The sequence below is a fragment of the Ylistrum balloti genome, unplaced genomic scaffold, assembly GCF_031769215.1.
Source record: "Ylistrum balloti isolate Yb309-2 unplaced genomic scaffold, AGI_CSIRO_Ybal_v1 Utg369724, whole genome shotgun sequence".
Taxonomy (NCBI): domain Eukaryota; kingdom Metazoa; phylum Mollusca; class Bivalvia; order Pectinida; family Pectinidae; genus Ylistrum; species Ylistrum balloti.
Window position 1 is genome coordinate 1,456,865 of NW_026781942.1, and position 25,116 is coordinate 1,481,980.

The 25,116-nt window shown below is 35.3% G+C and overlaps 1 protein-coding gene across 1 annotated transcript in view; it reads left to right on the forward strand.

Annotated features, from left to right (window-relative positions):
- Window positions 1–39: 39 nt before the first annotated feature.
- The window catches only part of LOC132565460 (uncharacterized), a 63,746-nt gene continuing 38,669 nt past the window's right edge, over window positions 40–25,116 (forward strand). Inside the window, exon 1 of the mRNA XM_060230099.1 lies at window positions 40–249. Coding sequence (XP_060086082.1) covers window positions 40–249 — 210 coding nt within the window. The remainder of the gene's footprint in view (window positions 250–25,116) is intronic.

Below are 25,116 nucleotides of genomic sequence, written 5' to 3' on the forward strand. Positions count from 1 at the left end.
ATTGATCGCACCATACGGCAAAACAACCAAAACTACAACATGCCCGTACTTTGGAAAAGCCGCGACCGGGAGAAAATGCCTGCCCCCCGGAGCCCGTCCCCAGTGCTGAAGCCCCTATCGGCCCTGGCTGTTCCGGGGATGTTCCTCTTCTATAAATACAACGAGATAAAACGCCAATCAAGCCATCCTACTGTCCCTAAGCGGACAACTGTGACAGAGAGGGAGTTGGACCACCTCAACCATAAAATTGTAAGTACACGTTTTACCTTTAAAAACCTGTATTATCAATTAACATTATCGTCATTATAACATTGCCCCAAAAGATAAAACCTTCAACTTCCGGATACTTTACCAAATATTGAACTGTCAGTTTTGTGGTACCAAGAGATAAGCCTCAGCATTACTATCAGACAGAGAGAGACCTTCCACCTTTATTTTTCTATCAAAGTTTTGATTGAGGAACTTACTTATACAATATAAGCATCTTACTGTCAGCTCGGCGGCAAGCTATTTACAAAGTACAGTTTGTACTGTCAGCTTTACATACTTTGCTTAAGCTACTTCCGCTTTCTTATAAGTGTGACGTTCAGTTGATTTCTGCATTCTTACCCAGCAGTTGATACCATTAGTTTATGTTGATGCAGTTTTGTTGAAATATCAAAGTTGATACCTTTAGTTTTAAATATATACATAGGTTAAACAGACACTTCAGAATTCTTTATAAAGAATGTCATTGTCACTTTTTATATGTAGGCAGTTTTTCTTCCCTCGCTTGCTCGTTCTACACATATAACTTCATGGTATCATAATTTCGTTTGCATACCAGGTATATATGTTTACTAAACTGTCCAATAACTCCTATATTACAATTCTCGTTACTTAATCGTCAGCTATATAGTTCCGATCAACAAAATAATCGTACAACATCCACATAATTGTTCTTCCAGCCCTTTCATTTTAATATAGGATTTGTTTATGTTTAACAAAAAAGTGTTTTTCAAGCACTATACTTAAAATTTATTTGTAAGTTAGAAAATTGCTAGATTTATGAAGAGGTATCATACGAAAAAGAAGAAAGAAAGAAAATCACACATTCGGATATGTTATGACTAATGTTCTGTCAATTTTTAATATTGTTCTTTGCTATAAATGCAAGTTAAAAAGGCAAACTTTCCTTGTAAAATATTAAATATTCCCCTACGTGACAAAGAATTGTACTATCAACCGTAAAACTTGATTAAACAACAGTATCTCTTTCTTTACAAGTAATTAAACTGTAATTAGGCATATAGTTTTAATAGCCAAACTTCCGCATACTTTACAGTGAATTGCTTAAATTTCAACTTATATTACAAATAACGGGACTGACTAGCTCTGTTTTATTGCAGAAATTGTCGAATGCTCCATAACATTGTACCACAAGGCCTTTTGTTTCCTTGGGTCAAATTCGGCATTATGTATATAGTGTTGTACCCCAGGACTTCGAAGTTTAATAGTGGTCAGTTCTAATGGTCGACTTTAATCCTTGAGATTTGTCGTAGCTCTAAATGTCAGGTTAATTTTTAAAATTTACGAATGCTGTTAAATTTCAGAGTAAAACACCTTCTGATCTATGTTTCATATTGTTTTACATTTGTTCTTATGTCACTAAATTTAACTCAGATATAAAATGATCTGTTTTTCGTACAATATCTTACATTACTGTATACCTAACTTCTGAACACTTAATAAATTAACGTAACTCGTCCTAAACAACATGTCATACTTAACCGTCGAATCCTGACCACGCTGTAAGCACATCAAGTAACCAGTGTAACGTTACAACATACATGTGTGTACTACATACCTGAATCCACATACTACATGTGTGTACTACATACCTGAATCCACATACAAAATGTGTGTACTACATACCTGAATCCACATACAAAATGTGTGCACTACATACCTGAATCCATATACAAAATGTGTGTACTACATACCTGAATCCATATACTACACGTGTATACTACATACCTGAATCCACATACTACATGTGTATACTACATACCTGAATCCACGTACTACATGTGTGTACTACATACCTGAATCCACATTTTAAAAATTATGTTGATGATGAACGAGGAATCTGAAATCACTAAGATCATTTAAGATAAATATAACCTTATTTATAGTAGATAAAATATTTGATTTACGAAAAACCTGTATATCTTTATTACATAATTGAGTTGTTAAGAAATATTTCTAGATATAACATATATATATTATACAAATACCCTTTTATTTACACTTAGCGGGGACTTTACAGGAGTAGCGAATAGGTTTTTCTTGAATGCAAACTAGTTCATTCTAACGTTTACATGTTGTAATATGTTACCGTTGTTTATTGTTACTTTCAAACATTAAGTAATAATTAATAAGTTATAACCATACAGAATATCATTCCTGTTATAACACAACAAAAACTTTCGGGATATTGACATCTACATATCTATATATATAACAGATATGAAATATATCATCTTCTAAATTTTCTTTATGTATATAATGTAATTCAGGATGTATAAATAATAAATTACCAATTATCAGAACTACGTACAAATTTATTAAACATCAAATAAATCCACGTCTCTATTTTTACATTGAAAAGTTTTAACTAAACGGGCTTGGTAATGCGTTTAACATAAGTTCTCCTTCAGTATTTACACCATCCAGAAGAACGTTTAATACACAAGGAAGCCACTTATCTAACACTACTGCCACCAAACCCGGTCGTCTCTCTGTCATTTGAATATATTGTAGAGTTTAATGGTATTCTGCTGGATATCTTGCTATATTTCAAGCGAGCAGCGAAACATTTCCCTTAACGGGAAGCAATTATTTTAATTACTCGTGTAGGACACAGAAAAGTCGTCAGAATTGTTATAAGCTGTATGTAATACAGTTAAATAAGGCTTATAAACACATAGGATCTATATACCTGACACTATGTATGTATTTTATTTGTTTACCAAATAAACTGTACCCTTACCGGTATTGTTTTATCTCTGTCCTTTCTGGGAGATAAATATAAAACATGCAGTATCCAGTTATTATTCTCTTTATTATTATTCTCTTTATTGCCTCCAGAGATGAAGATTACAGAAGAATGTTGAACATATATACAAAGCGTACGATACATATATAAATGATTACAGAATATGAATAACATAGATACACACTTTATGCTTTAGGAGTAGGCATATCAAGTGCAAATTAAGCGAAAGGGGGTATTTTAAGGTATACCCAAAGAGTTTCAAAATACAATTTTCTGACACAAATCAGGTAAATTATAATGAATTGTTAAGTCACATGACTCCTACAAAATGTACATGGACTATTTGTTATCCTTATCATTATATATATTAATTATAATATAGTTTACACATCTTGAACACACAAATACAGGATTTTATCCTGAATTCAATCAGCTCTTCTGCACTAATTTGATAGTTTACATTTCCTCCAATCAATATATGTAATAACTGAAGGTCTGGGAGAGAGTGTAAATAAACACTAAACAGTATATCTGTGGTATTAATTATACAGCACCACAGTTGGTCCCTCAACTCGGAAGTATAAATACACTGTAGCACTAGATGTGTCATAGGGTCTTGATATAGAAACCCACATTTGTGACATAATTCCATGGTAGTCAAGCTACGAATGGTTACCACTATTTTCATTATGTGATGTATATATTTTCTGTATTGAGGAAATCGAAGTGCTAACTTCCATAAAATACTAGGTTTGGTTTGGTTATGTATTTCTCTAAACCTTGTAAAATCATCATCAAACTTCATACGTTCCTTTAGATTGTACTCTTCATATTTCATTACAGCATTATATACTGTTGTTTTCCAATGGCTTTTCTTTCGAAAAATTCCAGTTTCTACAAAAGTATCTAGATTTTGAAGCAGTGAATACTTTTTTAATATTTTGACTATGTCTGGGATGAAACCGATCTGGTATGGTCTACCTAGTCGAAACAAAAATTGTCTGGTAATGAAAACTTTATAAACAAAAGACATTGTTTTCAATCTACACAATCTTTCAAAAAATAACAACTTTCTAATGTCTATATATGCTTCGATAGAGGTCCAACCAAGTAAAGATGTACACATATCTGTTCTGGTTCTCTTTTCAAACCCTTGAATAGATTTAACAATAAAATGTTGCGCCCTTTCTAGCATTATTATTTCGGTTTTTGTCAATTGCCAAAGCTCACATCCGTATACGGCTGATGGATAAACTTTAATTTTGATAAGCTTCGCCACTGTTAAAGGGTTTAGAGCACAAGGATGTGCACCAGAACGAACAAGGGACATCGTACCCGATCTTAACTTATTACATGCACGTGCTGTTCTCTCGAATGAGTTCTGTTTACAGTTTAATAAGATACCAACATGTGTAATGCCATCAGTCTGTGGTATAATACAATTGTACAGATAAAGCTCATTATACACAGTGCAAGTTCTACTATTTGGGTTTGTGAAGGTAACAATTTTGCTTTTTACAGCAGAGAATGAAAAACGCCATCTTTTACTATAATTTTCACTTATTGATATCATTTTCTGAAGACTTCTAAGACTCGTACTGACCAAACAGATGTCGTCTGTTTGAGTAGGAACATTAACATTTAAATCTCTGTCCTTTCTGGGAGATAAATATAAAACATGCAGTATCCAGTTATATCATATCACAATTCGACTAATACCCGTATACCTAAAATTACAATCTAGTACTTTTATTTGCTAAACATTATTGACGTGTTACTATAAGCCCAACATTAATGTATTCTATCTACAGTTTTTTCATCAATGTCATCATATCAAGACACCTGTTATAATTAAACCAAACTCCGTATATCTGTGTTTTAATTGGTAGCTATACTATAAATTATTCATACGTTCCCTGTTCTGTCAATTATATATCGATGTAAAGTGAATCTTATCTATCTAATATCAGAACGATCAATACCTGATATAGGTAATAATAGTCACAAGTACTATCATACAGAGATAGGTACCTTGTATAGTAAATATTTCTACACCAGTAACATTAACAAAGGACACATAGGATAATAACACCTTTCAATACAAATGTCAGATTAAATACAGTAGAGTGAAATAATGAATTAAATTGCATTATAATCTGATTCGACGTTCTAGAACTCTTCAGTGATGATAAGGCCCACAAGATTGAAATCTAGAAGACGAATAAGGAAAATAAAAGATGATCGAAAGAAATATAAAAATGTAGTAAAATATCATATCAAAGACGCAAGTGAATAACACATCTTAAGAAGACATAATTTGAAACAAATAATTAAATCGCATCATACAAATAAAGCTTCATATTTCTAAACGGCTATTTTATGCGGTACAGAAAGAAACTACAATTTCTATCTACTGTAAGAGCTGTTGTGTTTCAAAAAAAAAAAAAAAAAAAGCGAAAACCATAAATATTTCTTCCATGACGTTTCTTTAAAAATACGCCCGTTTCACTTTAAACTTTCATTTCGGAATAACACTGAGCTCATACACGACAAATTGTTATTACATCAGCGACAAAAAAAAATGTTTTACTCAGTGAATGTTTGACGTCGCTTATAGGTGTAATATAGATACGGATGATGTGCGGTGATGATAGTATGGTAGACGTTATGACAAATTCCATGCTCTACGGTACAGTAAACTTGCTAGATATGAGATGTGTGGGCTGGCACTTTCCACAGTGGTATGTCATACATTGGAATCTTAATAGGCATTAAAAGACTAATGAAGACAGAATCATATCCAAAATGTCTAGAACATGAAATCCTATATATGGAAATGATTCAATCATTTATATATATTATCCCTACAATAACCCACGTGTACGTCAAAGCGATTCGCTTCGTCTAAGATGAATCAATATACACATGATATAATCAGTTTTCAAATCTGAACATTGTAGAAAAAACAAAAAGTTGAATAACACCTTCAACTACAAATTTATAATTAGAGTGAAGCAAAGCTGATACTACATAGTACAGCTGTTTCGTCCTTCTAGGACTCGTCAGTGATACTACATAGTACAGCTGTTTCGTCCTTCTAGGACTCGTCAGTGATACTACATAGTACAGCTGTTTCGTCCTTCTAAGACCCGTCAGTGATACTACATAGTACAGCTGTTTCGTCCTTCTAGGACTCGTCAGTGATACTACATAGTACAGCTGTTTCGTCCTTCTAGGACTCGTCAGTGATACTACATAGTACAGCTGTTTCGTCCTTCTAAGACCCGTCAGTGATGTGTAGGGCCTAAAGTTTGAAGCTTAAGTGGCGTCTGAGGAAAATCCAAAGTGATCTAAAGAAATGTCAAAACCTAAATGGGGATTTGATCTAGCCCCATAATTCAATAAGTTTCATTCTTTTTATATATCAGATAATTTTAGAACAAGGTCATGTGCATGTGTATATTCTTGACCGTACCACTATTTGGATGAATTGGAATGCCACATTTACGTTTTGATAACAAAATCAAAGGCTTAGTGAATTGTTGTATTTCTATTGTCTTAATTAAAAGTGATGGTCTATAACTGAAAAATACAATTAGTACGTTATTTAATTCAAAAGATGTTGAACTATAATAGATAAAGTGCTGCTACATTTAAACAAACACAAAGCCCTGACGACCATCCTTATAAACAGCTATATGCATGAATAGTAATAAACGCTATCTATGTCTTAACATATGATACACCACATCATTTTAGGTATGAAATCTTTCAGATTTTTCTGGCTTTAAAAGGGTGCTAAAACATCATACGTTTTGTTACGATAATATTAAAACGTATTGTATCTTATCGGGATATCGAACAACAGAATGAGTCATTATGTAAATACGATATATCATATATTCATACATGTGTATATACTGTACGTTCGTGCCAGGTGTTGTTTTATAATTTTACAATTTTAGGCTCGATACATAACACAGAAAGTATAGCGTGAAATATCAACAAACAGGTAATTTATACAGAAGTGAACATATGGTTCTTACTGATGCTGCATGCGTTAACTTCCTATTGAGATTAAACTTCATTCTTACAGTATTTACATACATATATATATATATGTTTATTATGATAATACACCAAAATATGTACACAATTAATAATCCTTTGTTAGTTGGAAATAATCTAAATTATGATGGTAAAGTTCATAGCTTGATAACAGATAGTAACGGAGTAGTGAATGCACACAGTAATAACTAAAATCTCAAAACATCGATTCTTCTCCTTAAACTTCATTATTTTACCATTCTCATTTTAAATTGTTTTGCTCTAAGGTATCTAACTCAACATTTGTATTAAAGAAGGTGCTTGTTTTTTTATACAATTTTCAAACTAAAGAATAGATTCAATCCGCGGTTCATGAATAGTGTTAATTAATACACATTGTTAAAAACCTTTTCACCCAATATTACATAAATTGTGTATATCAATATTCAGATAATATCTAGAATTCAGCTGTGTTTTAGGTAATGATGCTACTGCAATTCTTTATATATTGCCGGCTTGCCTTGTCTTTTTTAATGAACACCGTGAAACATTTCTTTTTAAAGGTACACTGAATACAAATATCATCAAATGTTAACCGGTCTGATATGTGTAAAAAAAAAAAAAAAAAAGACAAAATATATGTAAGTAATGAAAAGTAAACGATTTGGAAGCAATTGATGAATTTGAAAAAATGAATGAATGAATAAATAAATAAATAAATAAATAAATAAATAAATAAATAAACAAATAAATAAATAAATACTGATAAAAACAAATCAAGAGGAAAAAGATCACAAGTAATCTGTCAACCCCCTTGATGATCCCGACAGACAATCAACAAGTAATAGATAAGTTTCCATAGATAAACACCTTCCAGGAATGCAAAAATATATTAGAAAAGTAAAAAAAGTGAACCAATACTCAATTGTTAAGTTACATATACCGACCTACATGATGTATCAATACTCAAAAGTTACCGACCTACAGTGATGTGTTAATACTCAAACGTTACCGACCTACAGTGATGTATAAAAACTCAAAAGTTACCGACCTACAGTGATGTGTTAATACTCAAACGTTACCGACCTACATGATGTATCAATACTTAAAAGTTACCGACCTACAGTGATGTGTTAATACTCAAACGTTACCGACCTACAGTGATGTATAAATACTCAAAAGTTACCGACCTACAGTGATGTGTTAATACTCAAAAGTTACCGACCTACAGTGATGTGTTAATACTCCAAAGTTACCGACCTACAGAGATGTGTTAATACTCAAAAGGTACCGACCTACAGAGATGTGTTAATACTCAAAAGTTACCGACCTACAGAGATGTGTTAATACTCAAAAGTTACCGACCTACAATGATTTACAAATACTCAGAAGTTACCGACCTATAGTGATGTATAAAAACTCAAAAGTTACCGACCTACAGTGATGTATAAAAACTCAAAAGTTACCGACCTACAGTGATGTATAAATACTCAAAAGTTACCGACCTACAGTGATGTATAAAAACTCAAAAGTTACCGACCTACAGTGATGTATAAATACTCAAAAGTTACCGACCTACAGTGATGTATAAATACTCAAAAGTTACCGACCTACAGTGATGTGTTAATACTCAAACGTTACCGACCTACAGTGATGTGTTAATACTCAAAAGTTACCGACCTACAATGATTTACAAATACTCAGAAGTTACCGACCTATAGTGATGTATAAAAACTCAAAAGTGACCGACCTACAGTGATGTATAAAAACTCAAAAGTTACCGACCTACAGTGATGTATAAATACTCAGATGTTACCGACCTACAGTGATGTATAAAAACTCAAAAGTTACCGACCTACAGTGATGTATAAAAACTCAAAAGTTACCGACCTACAGTGATGTATAAATACTCAAAAGTTACCGACCTACAGTGATGTATAAATACTCAAAAGTTACCGACCTACAGTGATGTGTTAATACTCAAACGTTACCGACCTACAGTGATGTGTTAATACTCAAAAGTTACCGACCTACAGTGATGTGTTAATACTCAAAAGTTACCGACCTACAGTGATGTGTTGATACTCAAAAGTTACCGACCTACAGTGATGTGTTAATACTCAAAAGTTACCGACCTACAGTGATGTGTTAATACTCAAAAGGTACCGACCTACAGAGATTTGTTAATACTCAAACCTTACCGACCTATAGTGATGTATCAATACTCAAAAGTTACCGACCTACAGAGATGTGTTAATACTCAAAAGTTACCGACCTATAGTGATGTGTTAATACTCAAAGGGTACCGACCTACATGATGTATAAATACTCAAAAGTTACCGACCTACAGTGATGTGTTAATACTCAAAAGTTACCGACCTATAGTGATGTATAAATACTCAAAAGTTACCGACCTACAGTGATGTATAAATACTCAAAAGTTACCGACCTACAGTGATGTATAAAAACTCAAAAGTTACCGACCTACAGTGATGTATAAATACTCAAAAGTTACCGACCTACAGTGATATATAAATACTCAAAAGTTACCGACCTACAGTGATGTATAAATACTCAAAAGTTACCGACCTACAGTGATGTATAAATACCCAAAAGTTACCGACCTATAGTGATATGTTAATACTCAAAAGGCACCGACCTACATGATGTATAAATACTCAAAAGTTACCGACCTACAGTGATGTGTTAATACTCAAAAGTTACCGACCTACAGTGATGTGTTAATACTCAAAAGTTACCGACCTACAGTGATGTGTTAATACTCAAAAGTTACCGACCTACAGTGATGTATAAATACTCAAAAGTTACCGACCTACAGTGATGTATCAATACTCAAAAGTTACCGACCTACAGTGATGTGTTAATACTCAAACGTTACCGACCTACAGTGATGTGTTAATACTCAAAAGTTACCGACCTACAGAGATGTATAAAAACTAAAAAGTTACCGACCGACAGTGATGTGTTAATACTCAAAAGTTACCGACCTACAGTGATGTATAAATACTCAAAAGTTACCGACCTACAGTGATGTGTTAATACTCAAAAGTTACCGACCTACAGTGATGTGTTAATGCTCAAAAGTTACCGACCTACAGTGATGTGTAAATACTCAAAAGTTACTTACCGACAGTGATGTATAAATACTCAAAAGTCATTTACTTACTTACCAACCGGATTGTTTTAATAAATAATTTACTCTCTAGTGTTGTTACGTTCGTGTAGAGAGGAACAAGATGGATTTAAGATTGTACTTAAAGCACGCACCTAGATTTACGAAACATTTTTCTGAGTAAAGTTTTTTTTTGTGAAATAAGTAAGTACGTAATAAACTGTTAATAATGTTAATAACATAGTAACCTCCAAGGAAGAGGTCACGTGATATACTGATATAGTTACTATAAATACATCATGAAGTAAACTGTTATAATCCATAATGAATAGTGATTCAAAATACAAGTATATTATTCTCACAGGATGTTACACTGTAAAGATACACATTACACATTATTTTGACATGACTATGACACACCAGTAAGCGCACGTGAGTTGTAAATGTTGCCCTTGGATGACGCATGTGAATGCACGCATGCGTTTGACCGCTTTGCCACCTGGGAGCTAGGGTTGTGTATAGCCTAAAATGGTATTGATTGGGAGGGCACTCTGCTTGACGCTTGATGCACATTCACTTTTAACATCTTAAAACTGCCACGTTCTACACTTGGATACAGTCCAAAATACTAGCGGCACTCGACACAGTACTGCCAGTCACCCCGTGATCAGAGCGTGCCACCGTCCCAATACACTGCCTTATCACTTCTAATATCGCTAACAACAAATATTATTTATCACTTTCTACATAGTGTAATCAACTGCAATATCAAGAAGAGAAAATGAATTCATCAAATGCAAATTTCGCGATTCTAATTTCGTGTTGAGATGTTGAACAGGTTTTGTGTACAGGTTGATAGTTGGGTTGCTTGTTGTGCCCTTGGTCTATGTAGTTTGATGAAAGCCAGACATTGGCAAATGATGACAGTTCATCATGCCCGGGGGCACGGAGTTTGCTATAGACATATCCCGGGGACACGGCACTAGACACGATCATTACTCTGGCCAGGAACGAGACAGAAACATTAATCTAGCGTTATCACCAAATATAATTTTACTACGACATCATTTGTCATTTCCTTTTGAATCATAAGATAAATGGTAATTGTACCATTGTAGCCATCAATGGCTTCTTGTAATGTTTGAGAGTTTCCTTTAACAATATTTGATATTGTTGCCCCGATCATCACTCGCCTTCGGAGACCGTTTTACATGGCCTTCCACTGTACAACACGGAGTCATTCCCCCGTCATGTAAACACTGTCATTGGAAGCTAAAAATGATTAGGTAACAAGTGCGAGAATTCGAAACCAGTGTTTGAAAGGGAAAACACTAAAAAAAGAAAACAGAACAAATTATTTCTTTAAACTTTAGGATGTCTATGCGAGAATTCAAAAACAGTGTTTGAAAGGTTGAACATTAAAACAAAGGAAACAGGCACAAATTATTTCTTTAAACTTTGGGGGATCTGATTAGGCAATCTGCATGCATATACCTGTAAGCAGCCCCTTGGCATTCCAGATAAGTTTCAGATGGAACACAAGACTTGGTCTCACATTGCAAGACGTAGTCTAAATAATCAGTATAGTGTTCTTATGTCTACCTAATCTGTTGTAAGAGTAATGCCAAGGCGTTTTTGTACGAATATATATATATAACCTTAGTAGATTAGTTTGTATGTTTTGAAATTGTGTTCTCATAGCTGATAATATCGTTTGAAAAGAGATTTCTTGACTAACGGTTGCATTTAGGACGCTTTTATACTGCTAACACATAAGTATAAACATCATTAACACGATAGTAAGATAACATGCCTGGTCAAATTAGGTTAACACAGGACAACACATTAAATCTTCAACATTGACACGATAACAAGATAACATGCCTGGTCAAATTAGGTTAACACAGGACAACACATTAAATCTTCAACATTGACACGATAACAAGATAACATGCCTGGTCAAATTAGGTTAACACAGGACAACACATTAAATCTTCAACATTGACACGATAACAAGATAACATGCCTGGTCAAATTAGGTTAACACAGGACAACACATTAAATCTTCAACATTGACACGATAACAAGATAACATGCCTGGTCAAATTAGGTTAACACAGGACAACACATTAAATCTTCAACATTGACACGATAACAAGATAACATGCCTGGTCAAATTAGGTTAACACAGGACAACAAATTAAACTCTTGAAATAAGCCGTCTGTACTTAAAGTAATTGAAACCTTAATTGTAAAAACATCACCGATAACAAGATATTTCAGCAATCTGAATCAAGTGTACAAATGTAGATCCCACACTGGTAAAATGATAACCCGGAAGTTGTTCACGACTAATAACGGACTCAATTATCAAACAGTTGTTCTATATAAATTATTTTTAATGACGTTGTTTTGAATATTGATATTGAAATGATGTGATTCCTCTTGGCGGAGCATGACAACTCTTTCCACGCAGGTCAATGTCGTGTTATCGATACTCAATGACACCACGGAATATCTGGAAATGGAAACATGTTTGGAAACCCAATCAATCTATTTCATGTTAATTACTATAGCGGATGGGAAATGTGCTGTTTACACTTCCATTTGGTATATATATTTAATTATATATTGGCCGTCGATACCTCGCCATTACGCTATATATCCGTACACAAGTTCCACAGTAGCATTTTATTGAAGTTTGCCTCACACGATTCCACCGAGCAATCCGCCAAATTGGCTCACGACCCATAACTTGTTAATTATTATGTCTCAAAATTGGTATAAGATGCAATATGGTGTACATGGTTTACTTGGGTGGCAAGGAATTAAATTTCTTCAAACACATTAAATTATCACGTATTGTCTCACAAGGAAATGGAAATGAAATACCGTTAATCGCTTCTGTCCATTAAATATTAATGCCTAAAGCATACATGTAGATTTGCTTGAATGTCAAACCGAGCACGTCAGATCTAGAAACAATATGGTGTTATAAACACTGTTATTGAACCGTGTGTATTCACACTTGTTTTTTATTGCAATAGATCATGACGATAGTACTGAAGCAGACTAATTATGTATTCTGTTACAAGTTATTGTATAGGGTTAATACTGTATTTATCTAATGTCTTTCTGAATATATGTTTATGAGACAGCTTCAGCAGTCAGGCGTGAAGTTTGATTTTTTTTAATGTCTGTCGAATTCAATCAAATACTCCAAATCCAAAGGATAGACATGGCACAATTGCACGAGAGCTACAGACATTCATATATATCGGAAAACGGTACACCTGTACTATGAAAATCAGGTATATTTATGTTCTGGAAGTCTATTCCTTACAACATATTCAAGTGATACCTGTGCTGGTGAAAAGAAGAATATAGATTTAAAGTCACGATAGTTTTCTCTTAATTAATCATTGGTCATACCAGAAAACATATCCCCAAAAGTATTACGGGAGTCACACCTCCAAAATCTTCCATCTGATCGGAGGCTTTTCATGGCGAAAAGACATTTTTTTTCAAACTTATAAAAGAGGAACAAGATACTAGACAAACAAATAAAAATAGGGCGTGTATATTTTGGAAGGAAACTCGTGTTAAGGTTTACAAGTCTATAAACATTTAAATATTAGTATGTGACGCCAATGAAGAGTTCCCTTCACAGCAAATGGGAGAATGATGCGGATAGCTTTAGAAGAACGAAACAGCAGTATAATGGAATTTACTTAATGGTTTAACTCTTCTAGAGGAACGAAACAGCAGTATAATGGAATTTACTTAATGGTTTAACTCTTCTAGAGGAACGAAACAGCAGTATAATGGAATTTACTTAATGGTTTAACTCTTCTAGAGGAACGAAACAGCAGTATAATGGAATTTACTTAATGGTTTAACTCTTCTAGAGGAACGAAAGAGCTGTGTGATGGTTTATACTTCATGGTTTATACTTCATGGTTTAGCTCTGGAAGGTCGAAACAGCGTTATGATGCAATTCACTTCATGTTTTAGCCCTAGAAGGACGAAACAGCTGTATGATGCAGTTTACTCCATGTTTTAGCCCTAGAAGGACGAAACAGCTGTATGATGCAGTTTACTCCATGTTTTAGCCCTAGAAGGACGAAACAGCTGTATGATGCAGTTTACTCCATGTTTTAGCCCTAGAAGGACGAAACAGCTGTATGATGCAGTTTACTCCATGTTTTAGCCCTAGAAGGACGAAACAGCTGTATGATGCAGTTTACTCCATGTTTTAGCCCTAGAAGGACGAAACAGCTGTATGATGCAGTTTACTCCATGTTTTAGCCCTAGAAGGACGAAACAGCTGTATGATGCAGTTTACTCCATGTTTTAGCCCTAGAAGGACGAAACAGCTGTATGATGCAGTTTACTCCATGTTTTAGCCCTAGAAGGACGAAACAGCTGTATGATGCAGTTTACTCCATGTTTTAGCCCTAGAAGGACGAAACAGCTGTATGATGCAGTTTACTCCATGTTTTAGCCCTAGAAGGACGAAACAGCTGTATGATGCAGTTTACTCCATGTTTTCGTTTTAGAGTAGCTGGATTTGTATTAGAGGATGATATTCATTTTCTTTTGTGTCTGTTGTACAATTTTCTCTACTGCGTTTTTATTCTAACAACAATCATCACCAATGTACACGAAAATTACTTCCACCAATTTCATTTTAAGGCGTCTATTGTCGTTTTACTGTTGGCCAACGGTTAGGGGTTTCCTTCTTTTGTTCATTTCTTACCCTCGTTTTGTGGGTTTAAGTTAGAATCACCTTTTTAGTTTTACATCTGTATTCTGTGGTTGTTTCTTCTATGCACAATTTTGAAAAAGGAATAATGTAAGATTTAATTTAAATAAATCTGCGTCAGAGTCCCTACTACATTCACTAGATCATTCGTGTAAAGAGCTGCTATTGATCCTGTCTCCACAATGTGCGGAGCATCTGCAGAATAATTTCGGGAACCTGCAGTGTCAGGTTTGATTATCCGTGACACACGAATCCGTCGTTAGAACAGGATTTCAAAATGTTCAGTGACTCCCAATAATCAGTTGTCGTTTCCATACCTTTCCGTATGTGTTTGTTCTCATACATTCTTACGGTAATTTGTTTCCCTTCTCTCAAATCATGTCTAACCAAACGTCAATTAAAAAAGACGAATTGAAGCGAGAATAACATCTGCGTGTTGGTATGCTTACCTAAAATGTACTAGAAATACAAGGCAAAGTATCCGAAGTTCTAATAATAATTCCGAATTGAGAGGTGCTTGCGTCTCGTTTGTACATACAGATTTCATGTGGTAGACAATATTGGTGAACTTTCAGTCCCCGAGATTTGTCGTAACATGCATCCAACATTTTAATTCAATCGACTAGAGGCACAGTTCATAATATACCGGACGTTCCTTTGAGATTTGTGATATATAAAATTTATTTATTGAATCAAGGGGCTACTCCCCATTTCTATTTTGACATTTCGATCACTTCTGATTTTTCTCAGTTGGCTCTTAGATATCAAAATTGAGGTCCTTAGCATCACTGACGAGTCCTAAAATGACGAAATGACTGTATATAATTCTGTCTAATTCTACATCTCTACTGACATTGCTATTCACCTGTGTGTCTTTTTATACTTATCTTTTTACTGTTGGCGTTTATTAAACTGTACCTTAATTAATAAAAATAAGAAAGTTAAAATTAATCTTTGAGAATGATTGTTAAGATATAGGACTAAAGTGGACCATAAGGAAAGTAAACAGTCTTGTCACTAAGAATCATGGCACACGGTGTTATGAGAAATATATGTGATCTATATAATGTGTAGTGTTATGTTATTGCTATGGAAACATAAATATAGTCTGTATAAAAACGTATATAATCATGTTGCTATGTAACTGAAAATAGAGAGAAACAGAAACGAAAAATCGATCTGCACTCTTCATAAAAACAAACAATATGACTATAATTTGAAATTAATATTGATTAAGAATATCAACATCACGCATTGTTCGTCGTTTTAAGCAGTTAAAATTGAAACTTATAAGAATCATTTTGTATAAAAAGATGAATATATATGTAGATAAGTAAAGACAAATATCTTCACTGATTATTTATGAGTGAGAATAAATTTCATCTTATAAGCAAAATCAATCTAATATCGCGAAAAGAAAACATACATAGATAATAAATATGCCTTTGATTAGTATGCTAGTATTACAGCACAGTCGAACTTCGCTATCTCTAACTCGTACAACTCGTTGACCACGTTAAATCGAAAGTCTTTCCTCTTTCCCGACCAAGCTTTTCACCAAGAATACGATATCTCTTCAGTCGAATACTTGGATAACTCGAAGTTTTCCAATGGTCCAATCAACTTCGAAATAACGAAGCTCGAATATATACTCTTTAAGTGGTCTGCAAGCAAAGCGAGCAATTTATAATAACAAGATAAATCATTGGAACTAATGGCACAAAAGGGTGTTTACATCAACAATTATTGACAAATTGACCGAATGAAGGACGTGAGCGTTTGTTAAACCGCTAATAGCCAATACGTCACCTCTGTAAACAACCTAGATATCGTTCATTTAAAGTCATTTTGGGATTCACCTAGCAGAAGAGAACGGTTGTATACATATACTAACCGTAAAGTGTATTTTGTGTTATGAATCATGATCTTTTATCGTTAACTGTCTTGATAAAAGGTCTCACAGGCGATCTACTCTTCTGTCTACTGCAAATATGTTATTGTTTCCTCTCAACAAACCGAAAAATTCCCAGCAACTCTGTCAATACTTCTCTTGTATTAGAAAGATGGATGTGGTTTACAGAATAGTACGGATTGTTCAGGTCTGAGCGGAATAATGGGAGAGAAGTCTTAGCAATCAGTATAAAACAGGTGTTTCAAAAATAGAAGGAGAAAAAAAATCGACTTGCAATTAATTGTAAGTGTTCCATGTGCTATTATCATCTCATACATCACAAAAAGCAAACATGACGCAACAATTAATCTCCGTAGACAGGAGAGCGACGTCACGTCATAGGCTTCTCAGTGTACCGAGGGCTGTCTTATCACCAATGTGTAACAGCTTCGCGATCAATAGTGCAAATGGTCGAGGCCATCAGCTTTTCTCCGGAGGAAAACGTCTACTGAAAGTCTTAGATGCAGGCTGCTTATACTGAGTGTAAATATATATGGAAGCTGTTGAGCATGCACCGTAAAGTAATGCTCGGCAGCATACGACACTATAAGCATACCGAGTGACTTTGAGAGTCACGCATGGCAGCATAATGTGTAAATAATTCATTACATCAGTAAAGATGTTGGAGATTCTTTATACCCTGGAACAAAATCCGTGTCCAATATTTTTTTGTATTGATGGTATAACATGTATATAACATAAAACTCAAGGTTTTGAAATACATATATACACCTGACAAGTCTCTTTCGTTAATTACAATACTCAATTTCCTAAATACCCCTATTGTACTACAGGCCTGTGTCCTTGGTAATACGTCCCCTAAATACCCCTATAGCTACTACAGGCCTGCATCCTTAATAACACGTCCCCTAAATACCCATATTGTACTACAGGCCTGTGTCCTTGGTAACACGTCCCCTAAATACCCCTATAGCTACTACAGGCCTGCATCCTTAATAACACGTCCCCTAAATACCCCTATTGTACTACAGGCCTGTGTCCTTGGTAACACGTCCCCTAAATACCCCTATAGCTACTACAGGCCTGCATCCTTAATAACACGTCCCCTAAATACCCCTATTGTACTACAGGCCTGTGTCCTTGGTAACACGTCCCCTAAATACCCCTATAGCTACTACAGGCTTGCATCCTTAATAACACGTCCCCTAAATACCCCTATTGTACTACAGGCCTGTGTCCTTGGTAACACGTCCCCTAAATACCCCTATAGCTACTACAGGCCTGTATCCTTAATAACACGGTCCCTAAGTACTCCTATAGCTACTTCAGGCCTGTATCCTTAAAAACACGGCCCCAAAATACCCCTTAAGTTTCCACAGGCCTGTATCCTTAATAACACGGCCCCGAAATACCCCTATAGTACTACAGGCCTGTATCCTTAATAACACGTCCCCTAAATACCCCTATAGCTACTACAGGCCTGTATCCTTAATAACACGTCCCCTAAATACCCCTATAGTACTACAGGCCTGTATCCTTAATAACACGTCCCCTAAATACCCCTATAGCTACTACAGGCCTGTATCCTTAATAACACGGCCCCTAAATACCCCTATAGCTACTACAGGACTGTATCCTTAATAACACGTCCCCTAAATACCCCTATAGTACTACAGGCCTGTATCCTTAGTAACACGTCCCCTAAATACCCTTAAAGTTCTTACAGGCCTGTATCCTTAATATCACGGTCCCTAAATACCCCTATAGCTACTACAGGCCTCTATCCTTAATAACACATCCTCTAAATACCCCTATCGCTAATACAGGCATGTATCCTTAATAACACGTCCCCTAAATACCCCTATAGCTACTACAGGACTGTATCCTTAATAACACGTCCCCTAAATACCCCTATAGTACTACAGGCCTGTATCCTTAGTAACACGTCCCCTAAATACCCTTAAAGTTCTTACAGGCCTGTATCCTTAATATCACGGTCCCTAAATACCCCTATAGCTACTACAGGCCTCTATCCTTAATAACACATCCTCTAAATACCCCTATCGCTAATACAGGCATGTATCCTTAATAACACGTCCCCTAAATACCCCTATAGCTACTACAGGCCTGTATCCTTAAAAACACGTCCCCTAAATACCCCTATAGTACTACAGGCCTGTATCCTTAGTAACACGTCCCCTAAATACCCTTAAAGTTCTTACAGGCCTGTATCCTTAATAACACGGTCCCTAAATACCCCCATAGCTACTTCAGGCCTGTATAATCAATGGCACGTCCGCTAAATACCCCTATAGTACTACAGGTCTGTATCCTTAGTAATACGTCCCCTCAAAACCCCTATAGCTACTACAGGGCTGTATCCTTAATAACACGGCCCCGAAATACCCCTATAGTACTACAGGACTGTATCCTTAATGACACGTCCCCTAATACCCCTATAGCTACTACAGGCCTGTATAATCAATGGCACGTCCGCTAAATACCCCTATAGTACTACAGGCCTGTATCCTTAATAACACGTCCCCTAAATACCCCGATAGTACTACAGGCCTGTATCCTTAATGACACGTCCCCTAATACCCCTATAGCTACTACAGGCCTGTATCCTTAATAGCACGTCCCCTAAATACCCCTATAGCTACTACAGGCCTGTATACTTAATAACACATCCCCTAAATACCCTTATAGCTACTACAGGCCTGTATACTTAATAACACATCCCCTAAATACCCTTATAGCTACTACAGGCCTGTATCCTTAGGAACACGTCCTCTTAATACCCCTATAGTATTATCAGGTGTAGACACTTCTCTTTGTATACTGGGGCATTGTGTCATTTGAAGAAGCTGGTATCAGATGTAGACACTGCTATTTGTAGACTGGGACATTGTGTCCTTTGATGTAGCTGGTATCAGATGTAGACACTGCTATTTGTAGACTGGAACATCGCGTCCTTTGAAGTAGCTGGTATCAGATGAAGATACTGTTCCTTGTAGACTGGGACGTCGCGTCCTTTGAAGTAGCTGGTATCAGATGTAGACACTGCTATTTGTAGTCTGGGTCATTGTATCCTTTGAAGTAGCTGGTATCAGATGTAGACACTGCTATTTGTATACTGGGACATTGTGTCCTTTGAAGTAGCTGGTATCAGATGTAGACACTGCTATTTGTATACTGGGACATTGTGTCCTTTGATGTAGCTGGTATCAGATGAAGACACTGCTCTTTGTATACTGGGGCATTGTGTCCTTTGATGTAGCTGGTATCAGATGAAGACACTGCTCTTTGTAGACTGGGACATTGTATCCTTTGAAGTAGCTGGTATCAGATGCAGACACTGCTATTTGTATACTGGGACATTGTGTCCTTTGAAGAAGCTGGTATCAGATGTAGACACTGCTAACCCTGATATGAAGTCAGTTAGTAACTTGCAACCTTGTCCTAAATACTCATTGGTACAGCCTCTTTATGACGTACTTATGCTGATATGTTGCTTAAGCGCACTACAAGCCTATGGCACACAATAAACTTAAGCTCTCTACGGTTGTATTGCCGTTCTGCAGTGTAAACATATTTGATGTGATAGAAATATCGTCAAAATGATATACCTGAATGTCAATCATCCTGTAAACTAGACTTACTGTTATGTAAACAAGACTTACTGTTCTGTAAACTAAACGTACTGTTATGTAAAGTAGACTTACTGTTCTGTAAACTAAACGTACTGTTCTGTTAACTAGACTTACTGTTCTGTAAACTAAACGTACTGTTCTGTTAACTAGACTTACTGTTATGTAAACTAGACTTACGATTCTGTAAACTAGACTTACTGTTCTGTAAACTAGACTTAGTGTTCTGTAAACTAAACTTGCTGTTCTGTAACTAGACTTACTGTTCTGTAACTATACTTACTGTTATGTAAACTAGACGTACTGTTCTGTAACTAGACTTATTGTTATGTAAACTAAACTTACTGTTCTGTAAACTAAACTTACTGTTATGTAAACTAGACGTACTGTTCTGTAATTAGACTTACTGTTATGTAAACTAGACTTACTGTTCTGTAAACTAGACTTACTGTTATGTAAACTAGACGTACTGTTATGTAAACTAGACTTACTGTTCTGTAAACTAGACTAACTGTTATATAAACTAGACTTACTGTTCTGTAAACTAGACTTACTGTTCTGTAAACTAGACTTACTGTTATGTAAACTAGACGTACTGTTCTGTAACTAGACTTACTGTTATGTAAACTAAACTTACTGTTCTGTAAACTAAACTTACTGTTATGTAAACTAGACGTACTGTTATGTAAACTAGACTTACTGTTCTGTAAACTAGACTAACTGTTACATAAACTAGACTTACTGTTATGTAAACTAGACGTACTGTTATGTAAACTATACTTACTGTTCTGTAAACAAGACTTTCTGTTATGTAAACTAGACTTACTGTTCTGTAACTAGACTTACTGTTCTGTAACTAGACTTACTGTTCTGTAAACTAGACTTTCTGTTATGTAAACTAGACTTACTGTTCTGTAACTAGACTTACTGTTCTGTAACTGGACTTACTGTTCTGTAACTAGACTTACTGTTTTGTAAACTAGACTTACTGTTATGTAAAGTAGACTTACTGTTATGTAACTAGACGTACTGTTCTGTAAACTAGACTTACTGTTATGTAAACTAGACTTACTGTTCTGTAAACTAAACTTACTGTTATGTAAACCAAACTTACTGTTCTGTAAACTAGACTTACTGTTATGTAAACTAGACTTACTGTTCTGTAATCTAGACGTACTGTTCTGTAACTAGACTTACTGTTCTGTAAACTAGACTTTCTGTTATGTAAACTAGACTTACTGTTCTGTAACTGGACTTATTGTTCTGTAACTAGACTTTCTGTTATGTAAACTAGACTTACTGTTATGTAAAGTAGACTTATTGTTATGTAACTAGACTTACTGTTCTGTAAACTAGACTTTCTGTTATGTAAACTAGACTTACTGTTATGTAAACTAGACTTACTGTTCTGTAACTAGACTTACTGTTTTGTTAACTAGACTTTCTGTTATGTAAACTAGACGTACTGTTCTGTAACTAGACTTACTGTTCTGTAAACTAGACTTTCTGTTATATAAACTAGACTTACTGTTCTGTAACTAGACTTACTGTTTTGTAAACTAGACCTACTGTTATATAAACTAGACTTACTGTTATGTAAACTAGATTTACTGTTATGTAACTAGACTTACTGTTCTGTAAACTAGACTTTCTGTTATGTAAACTAGACGTACTGTTATGTAAACTAGACTTACTGTTCTGTAACTAGACTTACTGTTATGTAAACTAGACTTACTGTTCTGTAACTAGACTTACTGTTCTGTAAACTAGACTTACTGTTATGTAAACTAGACTTACTGTTCTGTAACTAGACGTACTGTTATGTAAACTAGACGTACTGTTCTGTTAACTAGACTTACTGTTATATAAACTAGACGTACTGTTCTGTTAACTAGACTTTCTGTTATGTAAACTAGACTTACTGATCTGTAATCTAGACTTACTGTTATGTAAACTAGACGTACTGTTCTGTTAACTAGACTTTCTGTTATGTAAACTAGACTTACTGATCTGTAATCTAGACTTACTGTTATGTAAACTAGACGTACTGTTCTGTTAACTAGACTTACTGTTATATAAACTAGACGTACTGTTCTGTAACTAGACTTACTGTTATGTAAACAAGACGTACTGCTCTGTAAACTAGACTTATTGTTACATAAACTAGACTTACTGTTCTGTAACTAGACTTACTGTTCTGTAAACTAGACTTACTGTTCTGTAACTAGACTTACTGTTCTGTAAACTAGACTTACTGTTATGTAAACTAGACTTACTGTTCTGTAACTAGACGTACTGTTATGTAAACTAGACGTACTGTTCTGTTAACTAGACTTACTGTTCTGTAAACAAGACGTACTGCTCTGTAAACTAGACGTATGGTTATGTAAACTAGACTTACTGTTATGTAAACTAGACGTACTGTTCTGTAAACTAGACTTTCTGTTATGTAAACTAGACTTACTGTTATGTAAACTAGACTTACTGTTATATAAACTAGACGTACTGTTCTGTTAACTAGACTTACTGTTATGTAAACTAGACTTACTGTTCTGTAACTAGACTTACTGTTCTGTAAACTAGACTTACTGTTATGTAAACTAGACTTACTGTTCTGTAACTAGACGTACTGTTATGTAAACTAGACGTACTGTTCTGTTAACTAGACTTACTGTTATATAAACTAGACGTACTGTTCTGTAACTAGACTTACTGTTATGTAAACTAGACTTACTGTTCTGTAACTAGACTTACTGTTCTGTAAACTAGACTTACTGTTATATAAACTAGACTTACTGTTCTGTAACTAGACTTACTGTTATGTAAACTAGACTTACTGTTCTGTAACTAGACGTACTGTTATGTAAACTAGACGTACTGTTCTGTTAACTAGACTTACTGTTATATAAACTAGACGTACTGTTCTGTTAACTAGACTTTCTGTTATATAAACTAGACTTACTGTTCTGTAACTAGACGTACTGTTATGTAAACTAGACTTACTGTTCTGTTAACTAGACTTACTGTTATGTAAACTAGACGTACTGTTCTGTAACTAGACTTACTGTTATGTAAACTAGACTTATATTCAAAGAGTTTTGATAGAATATGTATATATCTAGGATACCCGGTGATAGTTTTTATTTCACACTTAATGTTTCAGTAGAAGTGTTCAAATACCACACTAGAAACAACAAACCTAGCAGGTGCGTGTTATCTAAATAGGAATTTTGCGTTCTTTAATGGAGGAACATGGTCGCCTTAGTATATATAAATATTTCCAAATACATCCACCGTAACCCATCACATTTTCTGTTCTTGAACGGCATCCAAAATTATATCACTCGTTGTGTAGGGTTTGATTGTGATACAAAAACGAGACAGTACCTGACGCCTTTTACACGCAAAATAACCCCTTTTAATGATCTAGTTATCGAGTAATTTTGGCTGATAGGAACTGAAGTAGACAGAAAACAAATTCTATTTCAATTCTACATGATAGAGCCAACGCAAGTACAGAATAGTAGAGTGATATATGGGTAGAAAGGTCTGTAAGACATCTCTCTGTAAAACAGGATACCAGCCATCAGTCCCCATTAGGTTCGATGTCCGGTTCACCCGGAAACGGAAGTACAGTGCGGGTGTTGTGACGTAAACAACATCTACAGGACTCAAATTTCTTAAGAATCTTTTGGAGTTCAAAAGCAGCACTAAAACAATGGAGACATGAAGGCGGCGGAACATTTTTTAGAGAGAAGCTGACCGGTTTTACTGTTAGACCTGACTAATGGCTGACCTAGTTGATGGTCGCCCCGCCCCCTCGTTGGCTGTAAATACTGAAGTGGTTGCGTCAGTGTTTCCGGGTGGATGTGTTCCGGCTAGCCCGGCTGGCTAGGAGAGATCGATCTCACGCTATAACTCTTTGCCAGGAAAATCTGAGTTGGGAATCTTCGTCGAATAGAGTTATTTTACACTGAAGACTGTTGGTGTAAATTAGTAATAGCACAAGGGCGCCATAGATACACGTAAAAACAAACCACGGCATTGGAGATCAGGTGTGCGAGGCTGTGATGAGGGCTGATAAAAATACTGGTATATATTCAGGTAGCGATTTTTTCAGGTATTCGAGGCTATAAAAATTGCTTCTTGAGTGTAGGGTATATCAAACCAGTTATATCGCACATGTACGTAAGTGTCAGACCAATATCATTTGAAACTTAATCATCTGTATCAGGCGATGAGCTACATCTAACTCCAATGACTGGGGTAAAGTTGGGGTTGGGTTTTACTAGACCAGACCTCGTGGGGTCGAAAATAATATCATTACCAGTGGCTGAAAATCCCTGCAGTGATTGATGACTATCTTATATCTGTGGGTAGTTCAATGTCGTGTTATGAATGATTCAGGGAGTTTGTCGCTTCGATCTATGACAAGGTAAAAGATGACGTGAGACAGGTAATTACATACCTAACGGCCTTGTATAGCAGGTGTGCACGTTGTAAAATACCTTTATTAATAGGAATACAAGTGCGGCATTTAATTATTTACAGTTAGTTTTAAAGGTGTCCTAG